General features: G+C 43.4%; 1 protein-coding gene and 1 pseudogene across 2 annotated transcripts; both read right to left on the bottom strand.

Moving 5' to 3' along the window:
• Window positions 1-2,032: 2,032 nt before the first annotated feature.
• Window positions 2,033-8,390, bottom strand: LOC100829038 (annotated as a pseudogene).
• Window positions 8,391-8,706: 316 nt separating this feature from the next.
• LOC100828734 (probable LRR receptor-like serine/threonine-protein kinase At1g05700) lies at window positions 8,707-15,521 on the bottom strand. Of its 2 annotated transcripts, none has more exons than XM_014897818.2 (13): window positions 15,372-15,521; window positions 13,616-14,195; window positions 13,030-13,520; window positions 12,388-12,526; window positions 12,182-12,253; window positions 11,488-11,559; window positions 11,321-11,401; window positions 10,883-11,049; window positions 10,561-10,763; window positions 10,332-10,458; window positions 9,885-9,941; window positions 9,567-9,756; window positions 8,707-9,479 (listed from the first exon to the last, which is right to left on the bottom strand). In XM_014897818.2, the coding sequence occupies exons 1-13, from the start codon at window positions 15,469-15,471 to the stop codon at window positions 9,044-9,046; spliced, it is 2,715 nt and encodes a 904-aa protein (XP_014753304.2). In that variant the 5' UTR covers window positions 15,472-15,521; the 3' UTR covers window positions 8,707-9,043. The 2 variants fall into 2 exon arrangements, with proteins under 2 accessions (XP_014753304.2, XP_014753305.2); XM_014897819.2 differs by lacking the exon at window positions 15,372-15,521 and adding an exon at window positions 14,658-14,997.
• Window positions 15,522-23,639: the final 8,118 nt, after the last annotated feature.

The following is a 23,639-nucleotide window of genomic DNA, read 5'->3' as shown; positions in this document are numbered from 1 at the left end:
TTCACAGCTTGTGCACCGCGGTTCAACCACGCGCACCTCCCACTTGCGCACTGGCGTTTTCCCCATAAGGGATTGATGGTTGTAGAATAAACCGGTTTCAGAATATAACTAAGTCGGAATATTATTACTATATAGATGAGATTTTCTTAGATTTAAAGACACTAAGAGAGACCACTAAACAAAGCGTGTTATACATCTTGTTTGTATGAGCATGTTGTGATGTTAGTAACTCAAGCGACGTCCCAGTCACCAATCCATTCACTTGACAGTTCAATTCAGGGAGCACATTGACCTGTGCTTTCTTTGCTTCTTTTCTCATCTAAATTATTATTAAAAAAACACTAGGTGCTTTTAAGATAAACTGCTCCTTATTAACTCTATTGGTCGGTATTGTTTGCAGGTAGTGTCAAGTGAAAAAGATGGGCATGAGATTGAAACACTTAAAGACATTGGGTTGCAAATTATAGCAAAATGTGGTGGATTACCTCTTGCAGTTAAAATAATGGGAGAACTCTTGTGTCAGAAGGACAGAGAACGCCATGACTGGGAGATAGTTCTAAATGATTCTATATGGTCAGTATCTCAAATGCCCGAAGAGCTAAACTATACAGTGTTTTTAAGCTATGAAGATTTACCTCCTTCTGTCAAGCAGTGCTTTTTATACTACTCCCTTCTCCCCCCTTCTCCCCAAAACTGGGTTTTTCGATAAAAATGGTATTGTTGCCATGTGGATTAGTGAAGGATTTCTTCATGGAACCTCAGATGACTTGGAAGAATTAGGAATCAAGTACCATGAGGAGCTGATACGAAGGAACCTTATAGAGCCCGATAAATTTCACATTGATCAAGATGTTTGCACCATGCATGATGTTGTTCGCTCGTTTGCTCATGTGTGGCTAGAGATGAGGCACTTGCAGCTCACAGTGGACAAACTGGTATCATCAGTAAACTTAGTGCACAGAAGTTTCTTCGGTTGTCTGTAGAAAGTTAAGGATCAGAATCAAATGAGTTAGGTTGGAGTTCTTTACACGCAGATAAGACACTCAGAACACTAATATCAGTTGGCCATATCAATACAAAGCCAGCAGATTCGTTGGTTAACTTTCCATGTCTACGGACTCTCCACATAGAATCTACAAATGTTGCTATATTGGTTAAATCTTTGGATGAACTCAAGCACCTGAGGTACTTGTCCGTTCAGAAATCTGATATAACTAGTCTGCCAGATAACATAGGAAATATGAAGTTCTTGCAGCACATTGACCTTTATGAATGCCGACAGTTTGTGAATCTTCCACAAAGCATTGTAAAGTTAGGGCAGCTAAGGTGTCTTCAGTTCGGTGGAACTGGTATAAGTCGTATGCCTAGGGGGTTCGGTGTTCTAACAAATTTGAGGAAACTATATGGATTTCCAGCCCAGGTGGATGGTTATTGGTGTAGTCTGGAAGAGTTGGGCCCTCTTTCTCAGCTCAGGGATCTTGGACTGATGGCACTAGAGAAAGCATCAGTTACCTCGTCCACTACAAAGGCAAAGCTTAGTGTGAAGGTGCACCTTACCACTCTGTGTCTAGGCTGCAGTAGTAGATTGGGAGATGATGGGCTGATTAAAGAGGAAGAAGGCATATCTAAGGAAGAGAAAAGCCAAATCGAGAAGGTGTTTGATGAGCTCTGCCCTCCGCCAAGCTTCGAATATCTTGAAATCAGTGGATATTTTGGCCAACAGCTCCCAAGGTGGATGATGTCAACATCGGCACCATCCCTTAAGAGCTTGAGGATCCTATTTATTGTAGACTTGGCTTGCTGCACCCAAATGCCCGATGGTTTGTCTCGGCTCCCATGTTTGCAATTCATTCAGATCGACCGTGCTCCATCCATCATGCGTGTTGGGCCTGAATTTCTGCAGCCCTACCATCATCACCGTCCTCGTCCTTCCCAGGAAGCGGTTGCGTTTCCAAGACTGCACAAGATGGAGTTGCTTGGAATGGTGGAATGGGAGGAATGGGAGTGGGAGGAGCAAGTGCATGCCTTTCCTGTCTTGGAGAAGCTTTTACTCAAAAATTGCAAGTTGAAATGTGTTCCTCCTGGCCTTGCAATCCAGGCGAAGGCTTTGAAACAGTTTATTCATATTATCCGTCCAGCAGCTCAGCTGCCTTGAGAACTTTGCTTCTGTTGTCAACCTTTCAGTGCGTACAATCCCAGATCTGGAGAGGATCACTAATCTCCCAACACTACAGCAGCTTCTCATCATTATGCGTCCAAAGCTGAAGGTATTGGAGGGTGTACGTGCACTGCAGAGGATTGAATTGGAGGATTATGACATGGTAACACTCCCAGAATTCATGCAAGGTATAAACCCAAGAAATTTGCTTCTTTACTGCAGCCTGGCTCTGCTCTCTGCCATAGCCACGGGACAGTCTGGCCCTGAGTGGGACAAGTTCAGCCACGTTGAGCATGTCAAGGCATATGCAAATGATGGACCAAACAATCTAAGGAAATGGTATGTCTTGTACACAAGAGACCCCTACAACTTGGAGACAAATGTCAGCCGCTATTTCATGTCTGGAGGTAAATTAACATTGCTTGTTCATCTTAATTTGTACGTCTTCTATTCATTTAATTTGTTCTCTCTGTTTTCTACTCCCTCCGTCCCATATTAAGTGACTCAAATTTGTCAAAATATGGATGTATCTATATCCAAAAAACGTCTAGATACATATCGTCACTTAATATGAGACGGAGGGAGTACTTTTCATCTGCATGTATGCTAGAGTCTGAATATATTCCCTGCCTTCCTTATTGTTTTGCTTGAATGCCCCTTTAGAGTAGGACAATAGAAATATGGTAGTAACGTCAGCATAAATATCGCTAGTTAAAATCTTACTTTGCCTTTTAGGTTGCTTCATCCACTTGGTTTCTTATATTAATGTCCTCCTATTGGCTCCGTCATTAATTCTTCTATACTTACTTAGGCCACCCAGAAATTGCAAGAGCAGCAATCAGTGAGAACATTAATCTCAACAATCCCAATCAAGATGAAGCCTGGTGATTCATTGGTTACTTCTTCTAGTCTCCGGACTCTATATATAAACTCTAAAGATGTGGCTGTAGTTGAATCATTGCATCAACTCAAGCACCTGAGGCATTTGTATCTCATCTCAGAAAGAAGATTTCGGCTTGACGAAAATGATGGTATATCTGCACTTCCAGAGAACATTGGCAAGATGATGTTTTTGCAGTATCTTGACATTATTGAATGTGAAAGTTTGGTCAATCTTCCTGATAGCATTGTGAAGCTTGGCCAGCTGAGATATCTTAACCTTCCTGGCGAATTAAGTACTCCTGGCAAATTAAGTACGATACCTAGAGGATTCCGCGGTCTGACAAATATGAGGATTCTAGGTGGGTTTCCAGCTCTCATAGATGGCGATTGGTGCAGTTTGGATGAGTTGGGGCCTCTTTCCCAACTCAGATCTCTGAGATTAGTTCAACTGCAGAATGCATCTTCTGCTGCTAATGCTAACCTTAGTGAGAAGAAACATCTTACCAACCTACTCTTGTACTGCTCCCCGAGACCGGAGCAGAATGAAGATGAGCAGCAACGGATAGAGAAGGTGTTCAATGAGCTCTGCCCTCCGTCCAGTGTTGAAAATCTTGATATTTATGGTTATTTTGGCCCGAAACTCCCGAGTTGGATGATGTCCACACAAATGCTGCCCCTGAACAACTTGAAGTTTCTATTGTTGTCTGGCCTAGCTTGCTGCACCCAACTTCCCGATGGGTTGTGCCATCTCCCCTGTCTGCAGGTGTTTAAGGTCAACAGCGCTCCATGCATCAAGCGTGTTGGAACTGAATTCTTGTGTCCCTCCCAGCCGGCCGCAGCTTCATTTCCGAGATTGCAGGAGATGGAATTAAAAGGAATGGTGGAATGGGAGGAGTGGGAGTGGGAGGAGAAAGTGCAAGCCATGCCCCGTTTGGAGGAGCTTTTGCTCGAGAATTGCAAACTACCAGAAATATACTTGTCAAGGCTTCCATGCTGCAAGTACTCAAAACAGAGAACTCTTTCTTCCACATGAGCAAAAACATATTCACCATTGTACATAATGCGTTCATGTCCTAGATGATGGAGCCACCATTTCAAGAGGACTTGTGACTTGATTTTGTATCACATAAACCACATATTAATATAGTAATTGTTGGTCAAAGCTCTGTTTTAAGCAATCAAAACATGCCTTGTATATCAGGACAGAGAAAGTACTTTTTTTCGAACTTTTAGAGGTGGTTTTTGTTGCTCTTTCAGTTCAGGGTTTATGAAGGTTTTGAAAATTCTGAGTGGGCTTTAGTGGGGTTGCTTACTAGAGCTGGCTGAAGGACTGCTTGCTTCGTAAGCTGACGATCTACAACAACACAAATTAGATGTTCAATTCTTCTTTACAAATATCAGTACTCCAAACAAAAATAATAAGTACTCTTATAAAGACGCAAGCTTTCCTAATTTCTCCTTTTTTCGGGCTGACAGCGTTTTACACAGACCGTCGCTCGGTTTCTTCCTTACTAGGAAAAAAAACTCCATTCTATCCTTTTCAGTTCTTCCTGTCCCCCCGCCCCCCTCCCGCCCCCAATCCCCTTTTCCCGCATTTCCCCAAGCTCTGTAGCCATGCAGAGCAACAACACCACCCCTCCCCCACATAGACACGTTTTGGACCTCGCTACGGAGCTGCACGCACATGCAGCAAACGTCGCACTGTCCTGCTCTCGAGTTAGCCTCCCTCCCTCAAGTGCGGCTGTTGCCAGCCAGCGAGCACCACACGGCGTTTATATCAAATCAGACAAATATGATACAGTTGATATATTCCTATGGATAACAATGTACATCGACTTATTCATTTAAGAAAATATTTCACTGAAATTATATCAACACATTCCGTCCTTTTCCATTCTTCCTGCCCCCATCCCCTTGTCCCCCATCTCCCCGAGCTGTGCAGAGCCATGCAGAGCAACCCCCTCTCTGCTTAAATAGAAAGTATGCTATATCAAATCTAGCAAGCACATTATACTATATACATGACTCGAAGTTATTGTTTATCATCAGGCGTACATAGCTTTATTAATTGTTCTCTTTAATATGTCTTTACATGATAAAAAACAACTTTGCTGATAGCTACAGTCAAAATTTTAGCTGTAACAGTAATGTATTACCATTTGCCAACCTTTTTCTGACAGTCATGAGAAATTGGGATGGTGTGGCTCACACTCGCAATTGAGCTTTATAGCAACAAACCATAGCTTAGTGGGAGACACTTAAATTAGGAGTATACGATATATACCTGGCGTAAACTTTTGACAGTATGAATCTGATTCAGTTCAATGACAATATCACTTATGGTAGGTCTTCTCACCCGGTCAGCCTCCACGCATCTTAACGCTATTTCAATGCAAGTCATGACTTCCTGTGATGTATGCGATGACATTGTCTCGTGCAACCTTTTGCACCAGTTTTCATGTACCTGCATGCGGAATAGAAACATTACACCATAACGTGCAACACATGCATTAGTCGTAATTAAACGCACATCATAATATTTGTGAAAAAGAACTGGTACTATTCATGGATGACGTAGGATTTCACTCATACATGCCGAACAAACTTTTGGGAAGACATATTTGCACTTTTGGAGTAGCCTTCATCTCCTGCTACTACTCTTATGATTATAACACCCAAACTGAATACATCAAACTTGGGTGTGATTTCGTGTTTCTCGATGTATTCTGGTGGCATGTATCCGCTGCATAGTACCAAATACAATTATTCTTACAAGTTATATAAGAAGGGAAGAAAAGCCGATTACTTCTCATGAGGTACCAACTTACGGGGTTCCTATAATTTTTATCGTGGTGAAAGTATTTGCTGAAGGAAAAAGTCTAGACAAGCCAAAATCTCCAATTTTCAGTGTCATGTCCTTATCCAACAATATATTTGCTGGTTTTAAGTCCATATGATAAATAGGGTCTTTGTATCCATTGTGAAGGTAATTTTTTTAAACCTTCGCAGACTCCCTTAATATTCTTATAACGTGTGCACCAATCGAGCCCGCGGGATTCATCTGCGAAGTAAACAGACAGCTAAATTTAGGGATCTAAAAGAAGTAAATTTAGGAATCATTTTTTCTTCACATGCAAAATAATAATATAGTTTAAAAAAAGCACCATCGTACCAGAAATATACTTGTCAAGGCTTCCACCCTGCAGGTATTCGAAGCAGAGAACTCTTTCTTCCACATGAGCAAAAATATATTCACCATTGTACTTCATACGTTCATGTCCTTGATGATAGCAGTAGCCAACTAACCGGGTAATATTTTGATGTTGGGCCCTCATAAGGTTATTAAACTCATTCCTGAACTGTGTGTCGTCAAGCCCCACCATGTTGTGAAGCTTTTTGATTGCAATCTCTTCCCCATTTTCGAGTACGCCCTGTGTCAAAATTCTCTTGTTAATAGATAATGGACACTTTTGCAGTTACGTCATTTGAAAACATAAGATGTAACTAAAGCTCAATTACCTTGTAAACTACTCCGTACCAACCAGAACCAATTATGTGCTCCTTAGAAAAATTGTTTGTGATATCTTGTAAAAACCCGAGTGTGAATTCCCTTGTCATGTCGCTTGTGCTCTCCATGTTATATAGTAATATTCTCTATATCCTGCTAGGACAATACAAGCTTAATCTTTCAACGCCCTATCAATCTAGTAATACAGAAATTAATCGAGTTAAGTCCATATAAACCCCTATACTTTGAGGATGGGATTATTTTACCCCCTGAACTTCAAAACCGGGTACTTAACCCCTTGAACTTCGCAAAACCAGACAAATCTCCCCCTGAGACCACCCTAAGTGGGTTTTTTAGGTGGTTTTGCTGACGTGACAACTAACAAATGCTATGTTGTCAGTTTTAGGGAAGAAACCAATTGGTTTAGGCAAGAAAACCCCTCAATTTCCCCTCCTCTTCCTTGTTTTCCATTTCCTTTTCCTTTTCTCCTGCACCCAATCCAGAAACTAGGGTTCATCCTCAATGTTGAAATTAGACAGAAGCAACTGATTATTATCCTTGCAGTAACCAATTAAGGAGACCAAGTTCCTGTGATGAACCTGAAATGATCATGTTCTGCTATATAAAGAAAATGCTCCAACTGATTACCAATCTAAAATTGACATTGTGGCATTTTGCCGGCGGTGATTCATCTGGCTTTTGAAAGTTCAAGAAATTAAGCACTCGATTTTAAAGAGGAGGGCAAATTGAGGGGCAACTAATCCCGACACCAAAACTGACAACATGGCATTTATCTGTCTCCACGTCATCAAAACCACCTACAAAAACAACTTAGGTTGGTCTGAAGGGGTGGTTTGTTTGGTTTTAAGAAGTTTGGATGGTAAAGTACCCGGTTTTAAAGTTCAGGGGGTAAACTACTACCACCCTTATAGTTGAGGGGGTTATATGGACTTAACTCGAAGTTGAGTTGCATGAAGATAAAATGAATCGATTCGATCTAATTGTGTATGGCAAATCAAGCAGTAACCATTAGCACGCGTTTACATTCACCTGCTTGATTTGGGCTAGCCAGCTAGAACGACGGAGCATGGTAATTCAATTGCGCTAGATGATTAATTAGTCTCGTACATGACATGATCCAGAACTAATCAACCCACAGCTAGATAGGTTGAACAAGAGGAAGAGATCATTAACGAAGACAAGAACCTGGAAATCAACTTGGATCGGAGGGTCAACGCGAATCCTGCAGGAAATGGAGGAAGAAGAAAAGGGGCTGCTCGAATTGCACATATACTCCAGCTACATTATCTCTTTTTTACTATATACATATATGCTCCAATTACCTGCGCCGAGGTCAAGTATTTGCTTAGTTATCATCTACGACGGAGACAAAATGACAAATGCATTTGGCACTTGCTTAAAACCACCAGTACTAGTACTTACCTGATGGTTTGGGATCCAATTCGAGGCATACGTCATCCATGGGTGCCCCCGGCTCACTGGCACGGCAGCAGGAGGCCACGTCGACAGCGGAAGGGCCTTTGGGGCCGTCGGCGACGGCGAACTTGACCGACCTGCTTGCCGTCGGCAAGAAGCCGCCGTCGTCGGGGGCCGGTGATGAAGCCGGTCGAAACCCTCGGATTCGTCGAACCACTTCACCTCCCCCCTCAGCCTCATCGCCCCTCTCTCTCTCTCTCTAGTCTACATATCTCTGGGTGCTTGGGGATGGTCGATTCGGTCCGGGCGACGCCGGCGGCGAGGAATCAAGGCGAGGCGGTCGGCGGAGCGGCAGCAGGTCCCGCTGATTTCTGGGGAATTTTTTTGTCCTTCCAGAGCAGACCATGGGTCTGTTCATCGGCGGCCCAGCCCATGGCCCAGGCCCAGGCCCAGACCCGAGACTGGACTCCGATTTACAGCCCGAGGAGAATTAATCACAATTTTCGAAAAACCTATACCATTCCCTAAAAAAACACCGTCAAGCCAGGTTATACTCTATAATATATATCAGAGCAAATTCCTTTTTTTTAATCCAAGATAACTAATGCTTTGGAAAAAATAAAGCTGATATCCCCATTGAGATACGTACATAATGGTGATGTAATATATAGAATCCTGCAAACAAATTCTAAAAGAAAATATCCTACTGTACCCTGTAGGCTGTAGTACGTAGAAACCTTTTTTTAATCAAAGAGAACCACGAGCACGTACAGTGCTGTCACAACTCACAAGCAGGCAACACAAAACATTCTATTCTTTACAACCGCACTCCGACCGCAAATATTTGAGATAGCATCTTTACCAGCAAGTTTGAAATTGGTCGGTTTTGAGCCGGCTAATGCCCAGAAATATTGTTCATCAAATGAGATCCTCTTTTTTTTTTGCATAACTGTCTGGCAAATAATATTCTGATCACATTGCAAGAACAGCAATTCAAGTGCAAGTGTCTATGTGATGCACTCAGTAATTCATAAGGACGGCAAGCAAATCCCTTCATGTCACCGGGCCGATGTTTCTCCCATCACTTCCGTCTCGAGCGCACTGATGGAGTCACCGTCAGCAAACGCCGAACCGCCTGTCCCGGCCAAGCTGCACCTCATGGAGCGCGACGAGTTCTCCAGCAGCAAGCTCTCGCCGATCCCCTCCACGACCTCTGTCATCGTCGGCCGTTCCCGCGCCACTTTCTTCGTGCATCGCAGAGCCAGGTCCGCCACCTTCCACACCGAGTTGACGTCGCAGTCCCCTTGTATCCGTGGGTCGATTACGCCCTCGATGTCACCTTCGGAGAGCCTGTCCTCCACCCAGCGCGCAATGGTGATTCCCTCCGTCTCACCGACGGTGATGTACGCCGGACGACCTGTGATGAGAACCAGGAGAACGGCACCGAAGCTATACACGTCGCTCTTCTCGCTTAGATGCGCGGTTGCGTGGTACCTGCTCGGGGTTAACTCTTACATCAGACTCATCAGAAATCAAATATCAAATGTTCGTTATGGAGCTAGGGTCAGAGGAAATGCGTACTCTGGGTCCAGGTATCCGAGGGTACCAGCAGGTTGTGTGGTAATGTGTGTTACCGCTTCACCGCTTAAGGCCCTTGTCAACCCAAAATCTGACAACTTCGCCTCAAGATTTGTGCTAAGAAGGATGTTCCCGGTCTTCACATCTCTATGGATCAATGGCGGGCTGCAAGATTTATGCAGGTACTCCAGTCCTGCATGCATTGCATCAATAATTTTAAGTTATAATACATATATGATAGCTAGACGATCATGATGTCGAACATCTTTTGTATTGCAGAGAAATGTTTGAATGTGCATATGAAAAAACATCGCTACGTACCACAGGCAGAGTCCTGTGCGATCTTAAGGCGCTGCAGCCAACTAAGGAGTTCTTGACCTGTGAACAGAAAAAGGGATATTTAGTTAGACTGATAGGATTGCGCTGGTAGCTTCATGCAGTGCCAGACCACATTCAAGTATGCTGATAAGCAGAAGTAAAAATGCAGCTAATCTTAAGACTTTAGGCTGTTCACAGGAGCATAAGAGAGAGCAATCAGATTTACACGATTTTTTCAGTATATTCCAGCTCCATATCTCATTGACACATTGCCCCACCCACATGTTAGTGAGACAAGGAGTGGCGTATTCTGAACTTGTGTCCATTGTTTAAGAGAAAACACAGTTGAACTTGAAGGAGCTAAGATTTACTGAGCATAACATACTCCACAGCCATGTTGAACTTAATTTCACATTCATGCAGCATGATGTGGGACAAAAATTTACCAACCTCGGAGCCGGTCTTGTAGGTTTCCCCCATCCATGTACTCATAGACAAGGCTTAAATGTTTCTTATCCTTGCAATAACCAATCAAGGACACCAAGTTCTTGTGATGAACCCTGGCCAGGTGCTGAGCCTGAAATATGGATATGATGATTCATGAGCCTGAAATATGGATATGATACGTATAACATAGCTACCAATTTGATGAAAACAAGGACCGATATTGTACATGTACCTCGGCCAAAAACTCTGTATCCCCTTGTGAAGATGTATCTGACCGCATCTTTACAGCAACTTGAGTTTCATTCTCCAATTTGCCAAGATAGACAAAACCAAAACCACCCCTTCCAATTACAGTGTTGAAGTTGTTTGTGATGCGCTTTAGTTCCTTGTATCTGAACCTCCGGTTCTCAAAAAGACTAGCTGAAGGAACCACATCTGGAGGCAGCATATAGGCAGAAACCATATTAAAACACACTCACAGGACGAATGGCAAACAAGCATGCTGAATTCCCTTAGCAATGACACCGTTCAGGAAGTACTATTAATTTACTTACCTGGTCTTTTCTTTATTCTAGGTAAAATGACAAACACAAGTGCAGCCACAAACAGCAGAGCTATTGCAGCAATTACTGGAAGCACAATCTCGAGTATAAGTTTTATCTTGTTCTTGCTCCCAACCGGTCTGGGAGCACAATCTCCATGAAGATTTGGGTTATCGACCCTACAAATGGAATGCTGATAGTGAAATATTGTAACATATTGGAAGTAAATTAGAAACACAAGCACTGTCTTGAATAGCGTTGGGACCTAAGCTACTAAATTGCCTCTTTTGTCAAAATAGTCATTCCATTTTTTTTATAAGAGCAGCACATCGTTGTAGCATAATAAAATTATTTTAAGAATTATTCAAATAGTATGATGAACAAAAAATGTTTCAATTCAGTAATTCACAAACATGTTGTACAAATGATATACAGGAAACATGTGCAGACCTTAGTGCCAACAACCCATTCTGAGATTTTTCTAGCAGATTACAAGGAATTGATCCACTGAGGTTGTTGCTCGACAAATCCCTGTGAGAGACGAAGAAACTAAAGATCAAAATGGTTCTTTCCTATAAAGTTTGCAAAATAGAAGTCGCATTGGCAAGAACACATACAGAAACTTAAGTGCTGGAAGTTGACCCAGAAAATCAGGTATCGACCCTGAAAGACTGTTGTGTGATAGATCCCTGGAAATGCAAAGTAACATGATATACTTCATAATGAATTGTGGTTGAATAAATACCCATATTTTACGAGTTTAAATTTTTTAGCATTTGATACTTGAAACTCGAGAACAAAAGGTAACGAGCTTGAGATTTAGCATGCTGTCCGTTCCTAAATATAAGATGTCCTAGCTTTGTCATAGGTCAAGGTTTGACTAAGTTTATAGAAAAATGTACTAATATCTGAAATATCAAATAAGTAAACTATGAAGATATATATCATGACGGATTTAATAAAACTAATTTAGACTTACAGATGCTGGTAGATTTTTCTGTAAATTTGGTCAAACTTGCAAACTTGAAGAAGTTTGATTTAGGAGAAACCTAGAACATCTTATATTTAAGAACGGAGGGAGTACTCTCAAAAAGGTTGACCAATACAGTTTGATAATAAAATTGAAATTATACTTTCACAAGCATATTTTCATAAGGTAAGGTAATGTGTTACTGAAAGAAGAGAAAGCACTGACCAGTCAATGGTCATACATGCGCAAAGCAAGCACTACCAATTCACGGACTAGCTACTAATGTAAGAACTATTTCTACTCTGTGCAAGTCTGAAATGGTGGTACTCTTCTGTACGTACAAATGCTGGAGCAATAATATCTGACCAAAGGAAGCATCAATTTCACTGACCAAACCACTGGATGACATGTTTCTGTAAGGAAAACAAAACAATCATCAATCATAAGTTTTGTGTGTAACTTCACCAGTTTATGGTGTAACTCAACAACAAAAAAAGACAGCCGTCACAACACAAATATAGAGCAATTATGTTCGTTCAAAACTCACAAGCCTGTTATTCTCGGAGCACTGCTGGGAGTATAACTACAGTTCAAGCCATCCCATGCAAGAGATGTCGGGACACATGGATCACCCACCCAATTTCTCTTCACAGAATACTTCGTCTGGATGGTCATCATGGTCCAGGCTGAAGATACCAAATATAAGTGAAGTATGCACACAGGTTTAGTCAAACACTTAACAAGATGAACAAACAGTTCACACATTTTGACCTTCAGTTCATCCATTCTGAAACTAGATCCAGCAGAACACTATAAATATGACCAGTTAAACTTATCCATTAAGGTCTACTAATTGATTTTAGTTCTACTAATAAGAATACAATGAATGTTTAGTTGTTAAACAAAATGTTTATGCCATTAGTCAATAAAAATGCATGTTGAGATAAGAAAGTTAGCTTGCATTTTGATATGAGCCTTGTCAGCATTATCATCAAAACTAAACCTGCCTGACTAATCTATTTGCCAAACACAGTGGCCATCAATGATATCGGCAAATGCCCGAAACATTAATGACATACATTAAAACTAAGTGCCGCACTAGCTTTTTGCCTAGCTGACCAAGTTAGACAACCTAATAGCATACAAGAATGGCGTATTAGAAAGAGCTTCTGAAAGTTCTAGTGTATACCATCTACAGAGTCAGTGGCAGATTCATTCACTGGCCGCACCATGAATATCTCCATCGCGCTGATCAAAGGATCAAGTACTGAGTTTGATGTTGTCGTGAGGGAGATGCTATGCTCACCCGAGCCTCGCACAATCCCTGAAAGAACAGTAGCCAGCAAGAACTTTGGGCTGAATGCAGAGGCTAATAATAGGTCGTTATCCACAGAGACGTCAAATTGCCTTAAATCTTGGCTGGCATCCAACTCAGCAAAGTAGAGTACAAGAATGTATGTGGGGTTGACACCGACACTCATGGATGAATCCGAACTCCAAGATAGGTCCATCGCTGAGGCGTTCAATGGCGTGGATGCACTACGCATCACAGCAGATGGTGCATCATAGGTGTCATTAGGGGGGTTCTGGATTTCCCCGTTGGATTTGTTGGGTAAGTCTGTCCAACTGGCTATGTCTTCATACCTCTGCCAAATACGGTCATAGGGATCATCCGGGAACCTTTAATTAAAAGAACATTCAGTAGGCTTAACTTACGATAATGCGAGAGCTACAGAAACATTACATAATGAATAAATAAATCCTGTTCAGCTCACCTGATGTGCTGGTAGTTTGTTCCAAAGTGGTAACGATTGGGCCCAAAACCAACCGTGTCGCGGAAGAAGCTGAGCAAAACCATGGACTGTGTCACATTGGCCTCCGGGTAAAGATTCGCCGTAAGTGATCTCAAGTCAAGTGCTGAGATGAAAGGAGTTCCCGATCCTGTGTTCACCAAGCAAATCTGAAGGAAGTCGGCAGGGGACACAGCGATGCTCTCAAACAGATACGCTGTACTGGAACTGACAATGGTCACTGTTGTCCAATAGTTCACCCCAAAATAGAGATCAAAGGTAGGAAGCCTGTTCAGTTTGTCATAGTCACCATAGCCAAATGCAGCCCTGACAAGGTACTTGCCACCTGCTGTTAGGGACCGGAACGTGTAGCAGTTGCGTGGTCCACTGGGGAAGTAGCGAAGGTTAAAGTACCGGACTGCAAGGTCCGGCTGCAAATTCGCTGAGTCAACGGTGTGGACCAGCCCTGCGTCAATGAAACCGTCATCGCTTGCATATGTTAAACCTGTCCTGGAATCTACATACTGCTTGCTTGCGGTATATCCACAGTCGATGCTTATGAAACCTGCACGAAGAACACGGACAGAATATGAACAAGGGCGTGGATGTTAGGGCCTGAATTGTAGCTGCACCGAAACTTGTCCAACCCAAGCAACAACGATCATGGACTTGCCACAAGTGCAAGCTTCCAAACATGCCTGAAACAGTCATCCAATATGATTTTTACGGGGAAAATATGGCTTTGAGTTCTGAACTGAATCAATGACCCATTTTTTACAGGGATCATGTCCCAAAGTTCATGTGTCTTTGCAAAATATCCCTTAAGTTGGTGGTCCTTTGATAAAATCCAACTGATTTTTTTTTATAAGCACACCCGCCGCTCAAATGGTCTGTAAAGACTGCATTTATTTGCGCCTGAAATTGACTCCAAAAATCAATCGATGTTGCGTTCACCCTCAATCCGAAATGCCCAAATCGCTGATCTGTATCAATCAAACGAAAAGAGGCCAGAATCCAGGGGGAGAACCTAGGCCGAAATCGCAGCTGCTGATTGAGAGGAGAAGGGGACGGACCATGGCGTGGAAGTGTGGGGCCTCCTGGCGCGCCCGGGTCACTGGCCGGCGGCGGACGGTCGGCGAGGAAGCTGATAAACGAGTAGAAGAGTGAAGACTGACGGCGACCATGGAAGGGGGGCGGCCGCGGCGCATCTCTTCACCGACGGAGGTGGGGAGGAGTCCCGTGGAGCGAAGAAGAACCGCCGCCGCCCGCCGGCGAGTTTGGGGGAAGGGGTTTGTTTCTGATGATGCTTTGAGATTCGTGACATGTAGTGTAGTGATAGCAGTCCACGTCATGGCTCTATCTTTTGTGGCCTTTGATTTTTTTTTCCCTTTACCATTTCAACAATCTAAAAAATGCCATAATAAATAAATAACAAACTAGAAGGGAATTTTTTTCAGAACATTAAATTGTATAATTAAATTTTCAAATTCTTTTCCATAACACTTGTATACGGCGAGACAGAAATTCCATTGAATTTTGTCCAACATGGATATATTTTAGCTGAAATTTGGGCCGCTTTCGAATCATATTAGTAGTTTATGATCCTCCTATTTCTTTGATTTTTGGTTGCTTTTTGCCAAGGAAGAAATCTAGGAAATACCATTGACTCATAAGAACATGGATGGTTAAGTACGGATGCAAAAGCAAATTCAACAGAGAAGTTGAGAGGTGTGCTAATTACCATGGCTGTCTGGCTGACCATGGATGCTAATGAAGCTTAAAGCCATAATAACCACCAGCACCAACATAACCATCCAATAACCTGGCCATTGTGATGGCATATCAGAAAGATGATAATATTTTCTGCCCCTTGCAAATCCATGAAGGGACTCACTGTTTAATTTATGCCAAGAGAGCAAGACTACAGGACATGAAACAAGACTGAGTTTCCAATATGTGGAATGGCTAAAGAAATTTAAATATTGCAAGAGAAAAGACCACAACAGAGGCAAATGAAAACAAGAAACAAAAACCGCAAGTGTCATCGTGATCATCTCCATCAGACAAGCAGCCAAAGAACAACTAGATAGCCATCCCTACTCCTGGTAAATAAATTAATACTCCTCCAACAGAGGCAAATCAGAGTATATCCTCTTTCTGTTTAACCAAATCCCTGCTTTATTTACAGCTAACAATGACTGGCCACATGTCGAAATCATGGCCACAACAAGGTGATTGATCATCTTTCTCGCTAATGGCCGATTACGTCGACGATAAGTGGATGACACCCACTAAGCCCTATGGCATGACAGGTGCCCCCTCCCACTGCATGCAGTCCCATCAATCCATAATCTCACCATCACAGGCTTAAAGCATATATTCTTAATTTTCCATCACCCAGTGGATGCTGTTTTTGCTCACCACCTTTGGCTGGCTGGCCTCCAAGAGCTCCACCACTTACCCTTTGAGAGGAGCAAGACCAAATCATCCGGGAGAAATCGGGTGCTTTAATCGGAAAATTTGATGAAATGCTCTGTCTTAGTTTTACTTTGTTCCATCTGCATCCCTGGTCGTTGTCGCTGTCGTACCGGGATCACCTGCAAAAATCCAGGATAATGAGAGTGGAAATTCGATGTTTCGTATCACTCACCCAAGCGGGCAAGACATCTACATCATAACCGGGATTAGAGCACTATAAATAAGAAGCCAAGGTTAATATCTCTTCTACCATTTCCCAGATAATCAATCTGGATGTGAAAACTTACATTGCTTGTCAACTTGATCCTTTGGAAGAACTGAATGGTCTATAAACTTGCGGCGGTCTACATCACCATATGAGGATGATTATCTGATTATCTCCAGGGCAGTTGATGACTCAAGAAATGAAAAAAGAAAAGAAACATAAACTATTTTTTTTCTCATGCGAAAGCACGAATGTCCTAATCTGATGCTATTTCACCATCTTATCAACCAAAGGCATGGAACACCTGTCACGCTCAGGTTGATCACCTTTCCTGATACTGGTTTTGAAAAGCTAGTGACTGATATGGTTGTTCTGATTTATCTTCAGGGCCCAGAAACTCTCAGATTTCCTAATTAATTCCATCATCCTGGAAGAATCCACAAGGCAAGAGTCATGGGCTATGCAATCAGTATTTCCATTTCACCAATTATTTTCTCAGGTAACGGTAAAATTCAACTTTTTGTTAGACTGCAGTAGCACAATGTATGATGGAAAGTTGGAAATTATGCGTCATGTTTTGCAATATAAAGGTGATCTTCTGGGTACTAGCAAAAAGGAGTTAGAAAAAAAGGAGACAAGAAACACCAAGTGAGTCCAAGCCTCTAGTTTCAGGAAATTCTTCAGCTTTCTTCCCTGAGGCCAAGGAGCATCGCGCCAAAGGATTTACGAGGTGCACATATCTGAGAAAAGGACTTGACATGGGTGATGCATTTAATGGACACAAGAACAGGAACTTAATTGTCAACACACTGATGATGACTGATCATTGTCCTAAAGACAGTGCATTGTTCCTGCCCCGAAAAATGGGGCGAGGAAATACGCATTCACGTCATAGAGACAGATAATATGATTTAAATGCGTAAATGCATAAATAAACAAAGGATCAAACATTGCAGGTTTTTTATTTTCAGAACTCTTACATTAACATAAAAATTAACATAAAAATTCTGTTAATTACATCTCCGAAGAGAAAATCCCTGATTAAGAAATTCCAACATATCTAATACATGACATTGCAACACATGAATATTCTAAAACTATGAAAACAGAACTCCTCGTCACCGTCGGCGTGCTAAGGGAAGTTTCAAATATCTGATTATGCTAGCATATGGGTAGCATGATGATTATGATTTGTTCGTGTGGTATGACATGTGTAACTGATCAGATTCTATTTTATCTCGTTCTCGTACTAGTATCAGCAGTACATAGAGTATATATGACATATGCATGTATGGGTACTAGATAATTTTAGTTGATTAACCATTATTGATTTCGATCATATAATGAGTTGTTGAGGCATGCGCCTGCATGCCGCGTCTGGCGAACTCTTCGCCACAGCTCGCCCCGCTGTGGCCTGGTCTTAGCAACCGTGGGATGGCACGAGTTAAGCGGATCAGGCCGCTCGATGCGGGCCGTTTTTCAGTTTTTGTTATCATCGAATAATGGGCTAAGAGAAAGACACAGAAAAGCCGTAAGTTTTACGCGGCACAAACTCACCGGGTCCACGGAGTGCTGGTAGCAGGGCAGCTTGAAGTTGTGATGTCGCTTGCAGGGTCGGCCGCTTGGTGCAGTATTGATGTATCGGTGTCGATGCCGTGTGAGTTCGCCCTCCCGTGGTCGATGCCATGATGCAGAAGCGGATGTTGCTCTAGCGCGCGGTAGGACTAGCTTGCGGAGTTGCCGTCGATGTGGCTGGGTGCAGCTTGTTCGATCCGTCTGTCTGGAGGCTACATGGACGTGATTGCAGGCTATCCAATGCATATCCGTACAATGTACATGGACGTGATGGATCCGCCGTCCGTGGCCTCGGTCTCAGCGGCCGCGTAGCGATGCAGGGCCACTGAGGGGTCGATTTCAGGTAGGGCGTAGGTGCAAACCGATCTGGCAGTTGGATATTTGTGGCTAACTGGAAAATCAATCTAATTGGAAGTTGGAGTCTGGAAAATCAATCTAATTGCGGCGTATACAATTTGTGCAAAAACTTGGTCCGAAGAAAGTTGGAGAATGATAAAGATGGGTCATAGGTATTGTGGAAGTGTGTCTTAAATATTTTTCTTAAGGGTCAGTCTTCGTCCTATAGTTGGGTCTTAAACAAGTTGGGAAAGGAGAAAAATGGGTCACAAGCATTATGGGAGTGGGTTTTAAACATTAAATTCAACACATATATATTATAATATATTATTTTTTACCATCCAAAGAGATTGACGGATGAGTCCCATTTTAAAACTCAACAGAATTTCTAGTTTGCTATAGCATGTATGGTGGGTCTCGCCTTAATGCTTGTCTGTTCGCCCTTATGCAAAGCACCTTCTGTCCGTTTCTTGCTGGCACAAATTGTTTTACACGCAGTCCCGAAGTATGAGGCACATGTAGCAGTTATTCAAGCAATGCTAGGTTTTTTTAGTAGTAGGACTACTTCAGACTGGTCACAGTGGAAGTAACATAACTAGTATCTGCATTGTCACCTAAGCATTTGGATGATGTGGAGCTCATTAAATAAGGAAAGAGATTGTAGTAGTATTATAATATGATACCGTTAACATAACGCTTTTCAAAACATAATGTTTCTTGTGAAGAAATAAATATATGCTCTATATATGATACCATGCACTATGAAAATAATAGCATAGACTAGTATGATATGCATATGATACTATGTTACACTCACTATGACCAGCCTCACAGTAGAAATAACATAGGTGGTAACTTGTAACAACAACTAAGCAATTTGATGATGTGTCATGTTATTAAATAAGTAGAGAGAGGTTTGTACGGTAACAAGCTATGTTACCAAGATAACAAACTTTCAAGAAAGAATGGCTCTATGAGGTACTCCCTCCGATCCATAATAAGTGTCGCTCATTTTGTACTAAGTTAATACAAACTTTGTACTAATTGAGTGACACTTATTATGGATCGGAGGGAGTAATAAACAAGATTTCTACATCACCACGAATAATGTTAGTACACACTATTGAAGTAGTAATATAGACTACTAACAATGTGTGGGTCCCACCCCCGCTATCTCTACTCTCTCCAACTGCAAATCGGACTGAAAAGGTAAGTCCTATGCATGTAGCAGGATCACTGTAGCATTCCCTAATCAACCTATACGCCCATGATCATTCCCTTTCTCTTGATAACAGGGACGCGTAGGCCTCGCAGTTCTTGTCGTCGAAAGCCGCAGACGGGTTCGATGGCGCCGAACACCCGCGCAAGCAACTCCTGCACAGCAGCAGATCAGGAGGATCCACCCTGCTTCTTTGCAGCCAGGCGCCCGTTGCGTCTTGGAGGTGTGGGCTGGGGAGCACCTCCCCTCTCCCTCTCCCTCTTCTTTGCAGGTCAGAGTCACCATCGCGCATGAGGTGGTTCTCACGATCCATCAAGGTGATGATTGCCGATCTTCCCCAGCAGTCGTAGGTCCGGGTGGACGCCGAGCTAGCACGGCTCGGCCCATATGCACGTCGGGGGGCACTGATCGATAGATTCCTTATTTAGTTTAAAAGCCAGACCTAGAAGAAGGTGAGATGTAGCCTAGTAAGCGAGTGGACAAAACTTATTCGATCAATGTTTAATATTCTTTCCGATCCATCGTAACAAGGGGAGCAACTAATTGGCGGACGTCCGTCCAGAAAATTTCTAGCGGACGATGGGCTGTCGGATTCTTTTTTTTTTGCCATTTTTAGTAACTCTTTATTTATTTTTGTTTACTATCTTTTAATCTTTTGAACTTTTATTTGTTTTTTTCGAAATTTTAATTTTTAACTTTAACTTTTTATCTTTTTAATATAAACTTTTAATTTTGAACTTTTATTTGTTTTTTTTTGAACTTTTAATTTAACTTCTGCTTTTTATCTTTTCAATATAAATTTTTATTTTCTTTAACTATTCATTTTTATCTTTTTATTTTCAACTTTTTATTTTTGAAAAAAAGAAAACCTTACCTGTGAAGGCCGCCGGCGGCGGCGCGGCTGGAGGAGGCTGGAGGAGGTCGCGCGCGGGGGGCCAGGGAAGCGGAGCGCGGGGCTGGCAGCACGCGGCGACGCACGGGAGACGCGGACACAACGGTGTGCGGCGGCCCTGGGAGGGGAGGCGGGGAAGATGGCCCGATGGGGTGGGAACGGGGGAGGAAGAAGAGGGTCGTGGCATCTTGGAGAGAAGTTCGTCTGCCGAGTTGTGAGTGGGCGGTTGCATGCGGGAGAGGGGTCTCGCATAACAAGTGTGGCTGATTTAATACAACTTTGTACTAAACCACCGACAATTGTTGAGGATCAGAGGAAGTAGTAACCACAAGAGACTTTGACCACATGTGGATTTTATAATATGAAAATTCATACCATTAGATTTGTCTTTAAAAAATTACTTGTATGCTTATAATTTTGTGTCATACATATGTATTGATGAGATAATTTCTTTTCAAAAAGGTTTTTAAATCAAAGATAGTACTCTTCTCGTTTCGAAATAATTGTCATGTACAACAACATCCACATGCATATGGGCCGGCCCGGGTTCAGCAGCAACATTCGGGCCGATGCACATTCTGATTTAATTGCCGTACGCAGATTGTTTGGCAGAAACACTAGCAGACAGACAGTTGTAATGGACGGATCAGAGACAGTTGTTTAATCAGGTATTCAAAGTGGGGCACGTGCCCCACTTGGTCTTAAGCAGCGGCGCTTTGAGATTTGGAAACGGAGCGCTTTGAGTGTTGCCCCCGATCCCTCCTCGCTGCCCCCGATCTCAGCCCCTCCCCCAACCCCCTCGCTGCCCCAATCCCCTCCCAACTCTCCCCTTGTCTACTCTCTCCGGCGCGCCAACGGTGTGGTTGTGCATGCGGAGACGTCGCGTGGAGGAGGCGAGGCAGCGGTGGTGTGGCGTGGCGGCGCTGCAGCGGCAGAGGCGTCAAGAGGAGGCGGCACAGCGGCGCTAGCATTAATTGGCTGCAGTGCAGCGTGGAGGAGGCGCCAGCAGCGGCGCAGAAGTCGAGCGGAGGTGGCGGGGCTGCGCCAGCAGGGGTTGCTGTGCGGCGTGGAGGAGGGCGGTGCGGCGCCTGCAGCGTGTACACGGCGTCTGGCGAGGCCAGGTTGTCCATGATCTTCTTCCTGTCCACCGTAGACTGGTACATCGTCCTTGGCACCGGAGATGCGCTGCGCGAGGCGCAACGGCGTCCGGTGTATGCAAGGTGTTTGACGAAATGTCTGTGTAAGCAAGATGTACATGGCTGTGTTGATGTTTGCATCTAACACTTATGTTCCTCACATGCCAAAATGTTTGTATTATATCTTGTTAGCGACATGCACAATCATGCATAAACTTCAAGCAGAACGTAGTCCCTTGTTTTTTTAGTAACCGATCCGCATTTTGTTGGGTCATGGTTACAATGCAGTGCATTACTAACTAGCTGACACGTCGTTTAGTACCTACTTACCATGTGTGGTCGTAGTCTTGTCATCTCCTGCACTATTAGATGTTATGTTGTGTAGCACCTCTTGATATGTTATTTGGTTCTAATTGCCATGTGATTTTGTCCCAGTTGCGTGTGTACGTAGGCGTGTATATGTTCGCAAGTACGTACGGGTAAATTGGCAAGTAGAAACAACTAATCGATCAATAGTTGCCTTTCAAAAATTACGTCTACGATCAATTGCCACATTTTTCTGCCTCTAGCGACCAAGTTAATCGATGTTAATTGCCATGTTGTTGACAATTTTTCAATTGCCATATTTTTTATTCCTAGCGATCATGTCATTTGATCATAATTACTATGCCATTGACAACCGTTCAATTGCCATGTTTATTGGCCATAGCGACCAGGTTATTTGATCATAATTGCCATGTTGGTTTACCGCCGCTCAATTGTCATGTTATTTTCCCATAGCGGCCAAGTTATTTGATCCTAATTGCCATGTTGTTTTTCCTCGCTCAATTGCCATGTGTTATTGGTCATAGCAACCAGGTTATTTGGTCTTAGTTGCCGTGCTGTCCCTTGCATTGCGATGTATTTTGCCTCCAACGGTCAGATTATTTGATGTGCCCTTCAATTGCCATGTGTAAGCAACAAATGCTCACGAGGAGGCAGAAGTGCAGCACTGGCTTGCATATTAGAAATGGCCCAAATTTTATGGTGTTGAAAATACGCGGAGTTTAGTTTTTTTTTCATGAGAATTCCATGGAATTTAGATGGAAAAAGAAAAACAAAAAATGGCTGCAGCTGGACTGGTAGGGTTGCTCGAAGAAGGGCTTGGGCTGGCGAGCTGCTGGGCATGCTGCGCGTTGAGCTGGGTCGGTCAGAATCGATCTGCGTGAGCAGAGCCATACGCGAGCAGCGTGCGCACGCGGACACCGCTGTGACTCCTTAGTGCCTTGTTCGGTTGCGTGCAAATCTCCATGGATTGAGAGGGATTAGAGAAGCCCACGTAATCCTCTAGGGTCCAACAACACCCACATGCATATGGCCCGGCCCAGATTGAGCAGCAGCATTTTATGGCCCTCGAGCGCAATCCGGGCAGATGATTTGCGTCTCACTGGTCTCGGGGAGTTCGCTCCAGCCAAGGCCCATGTGAATTTAGCACCGGTTTAGATTGACCGTAACGGGTGTGCTTATCAGGCCTCGACTCTTACGCGGGGGCCCATGGGCCTTTCTCGGCAAGCTCTGTTGGCCCGGCCTTTCCCATCCCCAGAAGAAGAGACTTGTCTGACAAGGGTTCAATCGCTCGCTCTCATTCTATTCTCCCGGAAGCCCAGGCGATGGCTCCCAAGCGCAAGTCAGTGATAGGTGTCTTTCTGCAGACTTCAGACTAGACAAGCGGTGATGAAGACAACAACACGTTGCTTCCTGGTCTGCTCCTCCCTATGTGCTAATCTGTTATAACCTTGAATAGGCAGGTGTTCATAATCTTCATTCCGTGCGTGTTGTTCGATGCTAATCTGATGCCATTATTGGTCCCAAGAATCCAACCAACCAAAGGCTCCTTGTAGCTTTGTCTGAAAAGAGGACAATACATGCGTTTTGCATGGTTTCGTACATTGCATCTGTAGATGATAGCTACACACTGCATTCCATTTTCTGGAGATGACCAGTAAACAGAAAATGATGCAAGACCAGCCTTCCTCTATTGGGCCGGGCACTCACGCTCACCAGAGCTCAATCGGGCTCGTTCGAGCTTAACGGGCCGTATTCTACTGGGCCTGGCAGTCGACGCTCGGCCCACGGGCCCTTTTTCTTTTGGCATCCCACCGCGTTTAGAACCGCGTTGGTGTCGTGCC

Source organism: Brachypodium distachyon, chromosome 1, assembly GCF_000005505.3.
Source record: "Brachypodium distachyon strain Bd21 chromosome 1, Brachypodium_distachyon_v3.0, whole genome shotgun sequence".
NCBI classification, from domain to species: Eukaryota; Viridiplantae; Streptophyta; class Magnoliopsida; order Poales; family Poaceae; genus Brachypodium; species Brachypodium distachyon.
The sequence above is the reverse complement of the archived record's forward strand: the minus strand, read 5'-3'. Positions and strand labels throughout refer to the sequence as shown.

Bases quoted from the DNA above. Each gene is read 5' to 3' on its own strand.
- LOC100828734 (XM_014897819.2), bottom strand. From the start codon at position 14,982: ATGACGTGGACTGCTATCACTACACTACATGTCACGAATCTCAAAGCA. The intron at 11,050-11,320 runs GTCTGCACATGT...TTCCATTTGTAG, and splicing joins AATGGGTTGTTGGCACTAAG to GGTCGATAACCCAAATCTTC. The intron at 10,764-10,882 runs GTAAGTAAATTA...TGCTGCCTCCAG, and splicing joins TAGAATAAAGAAAAGACCAG to ATGTGGTTCCTTCAGCTAGT.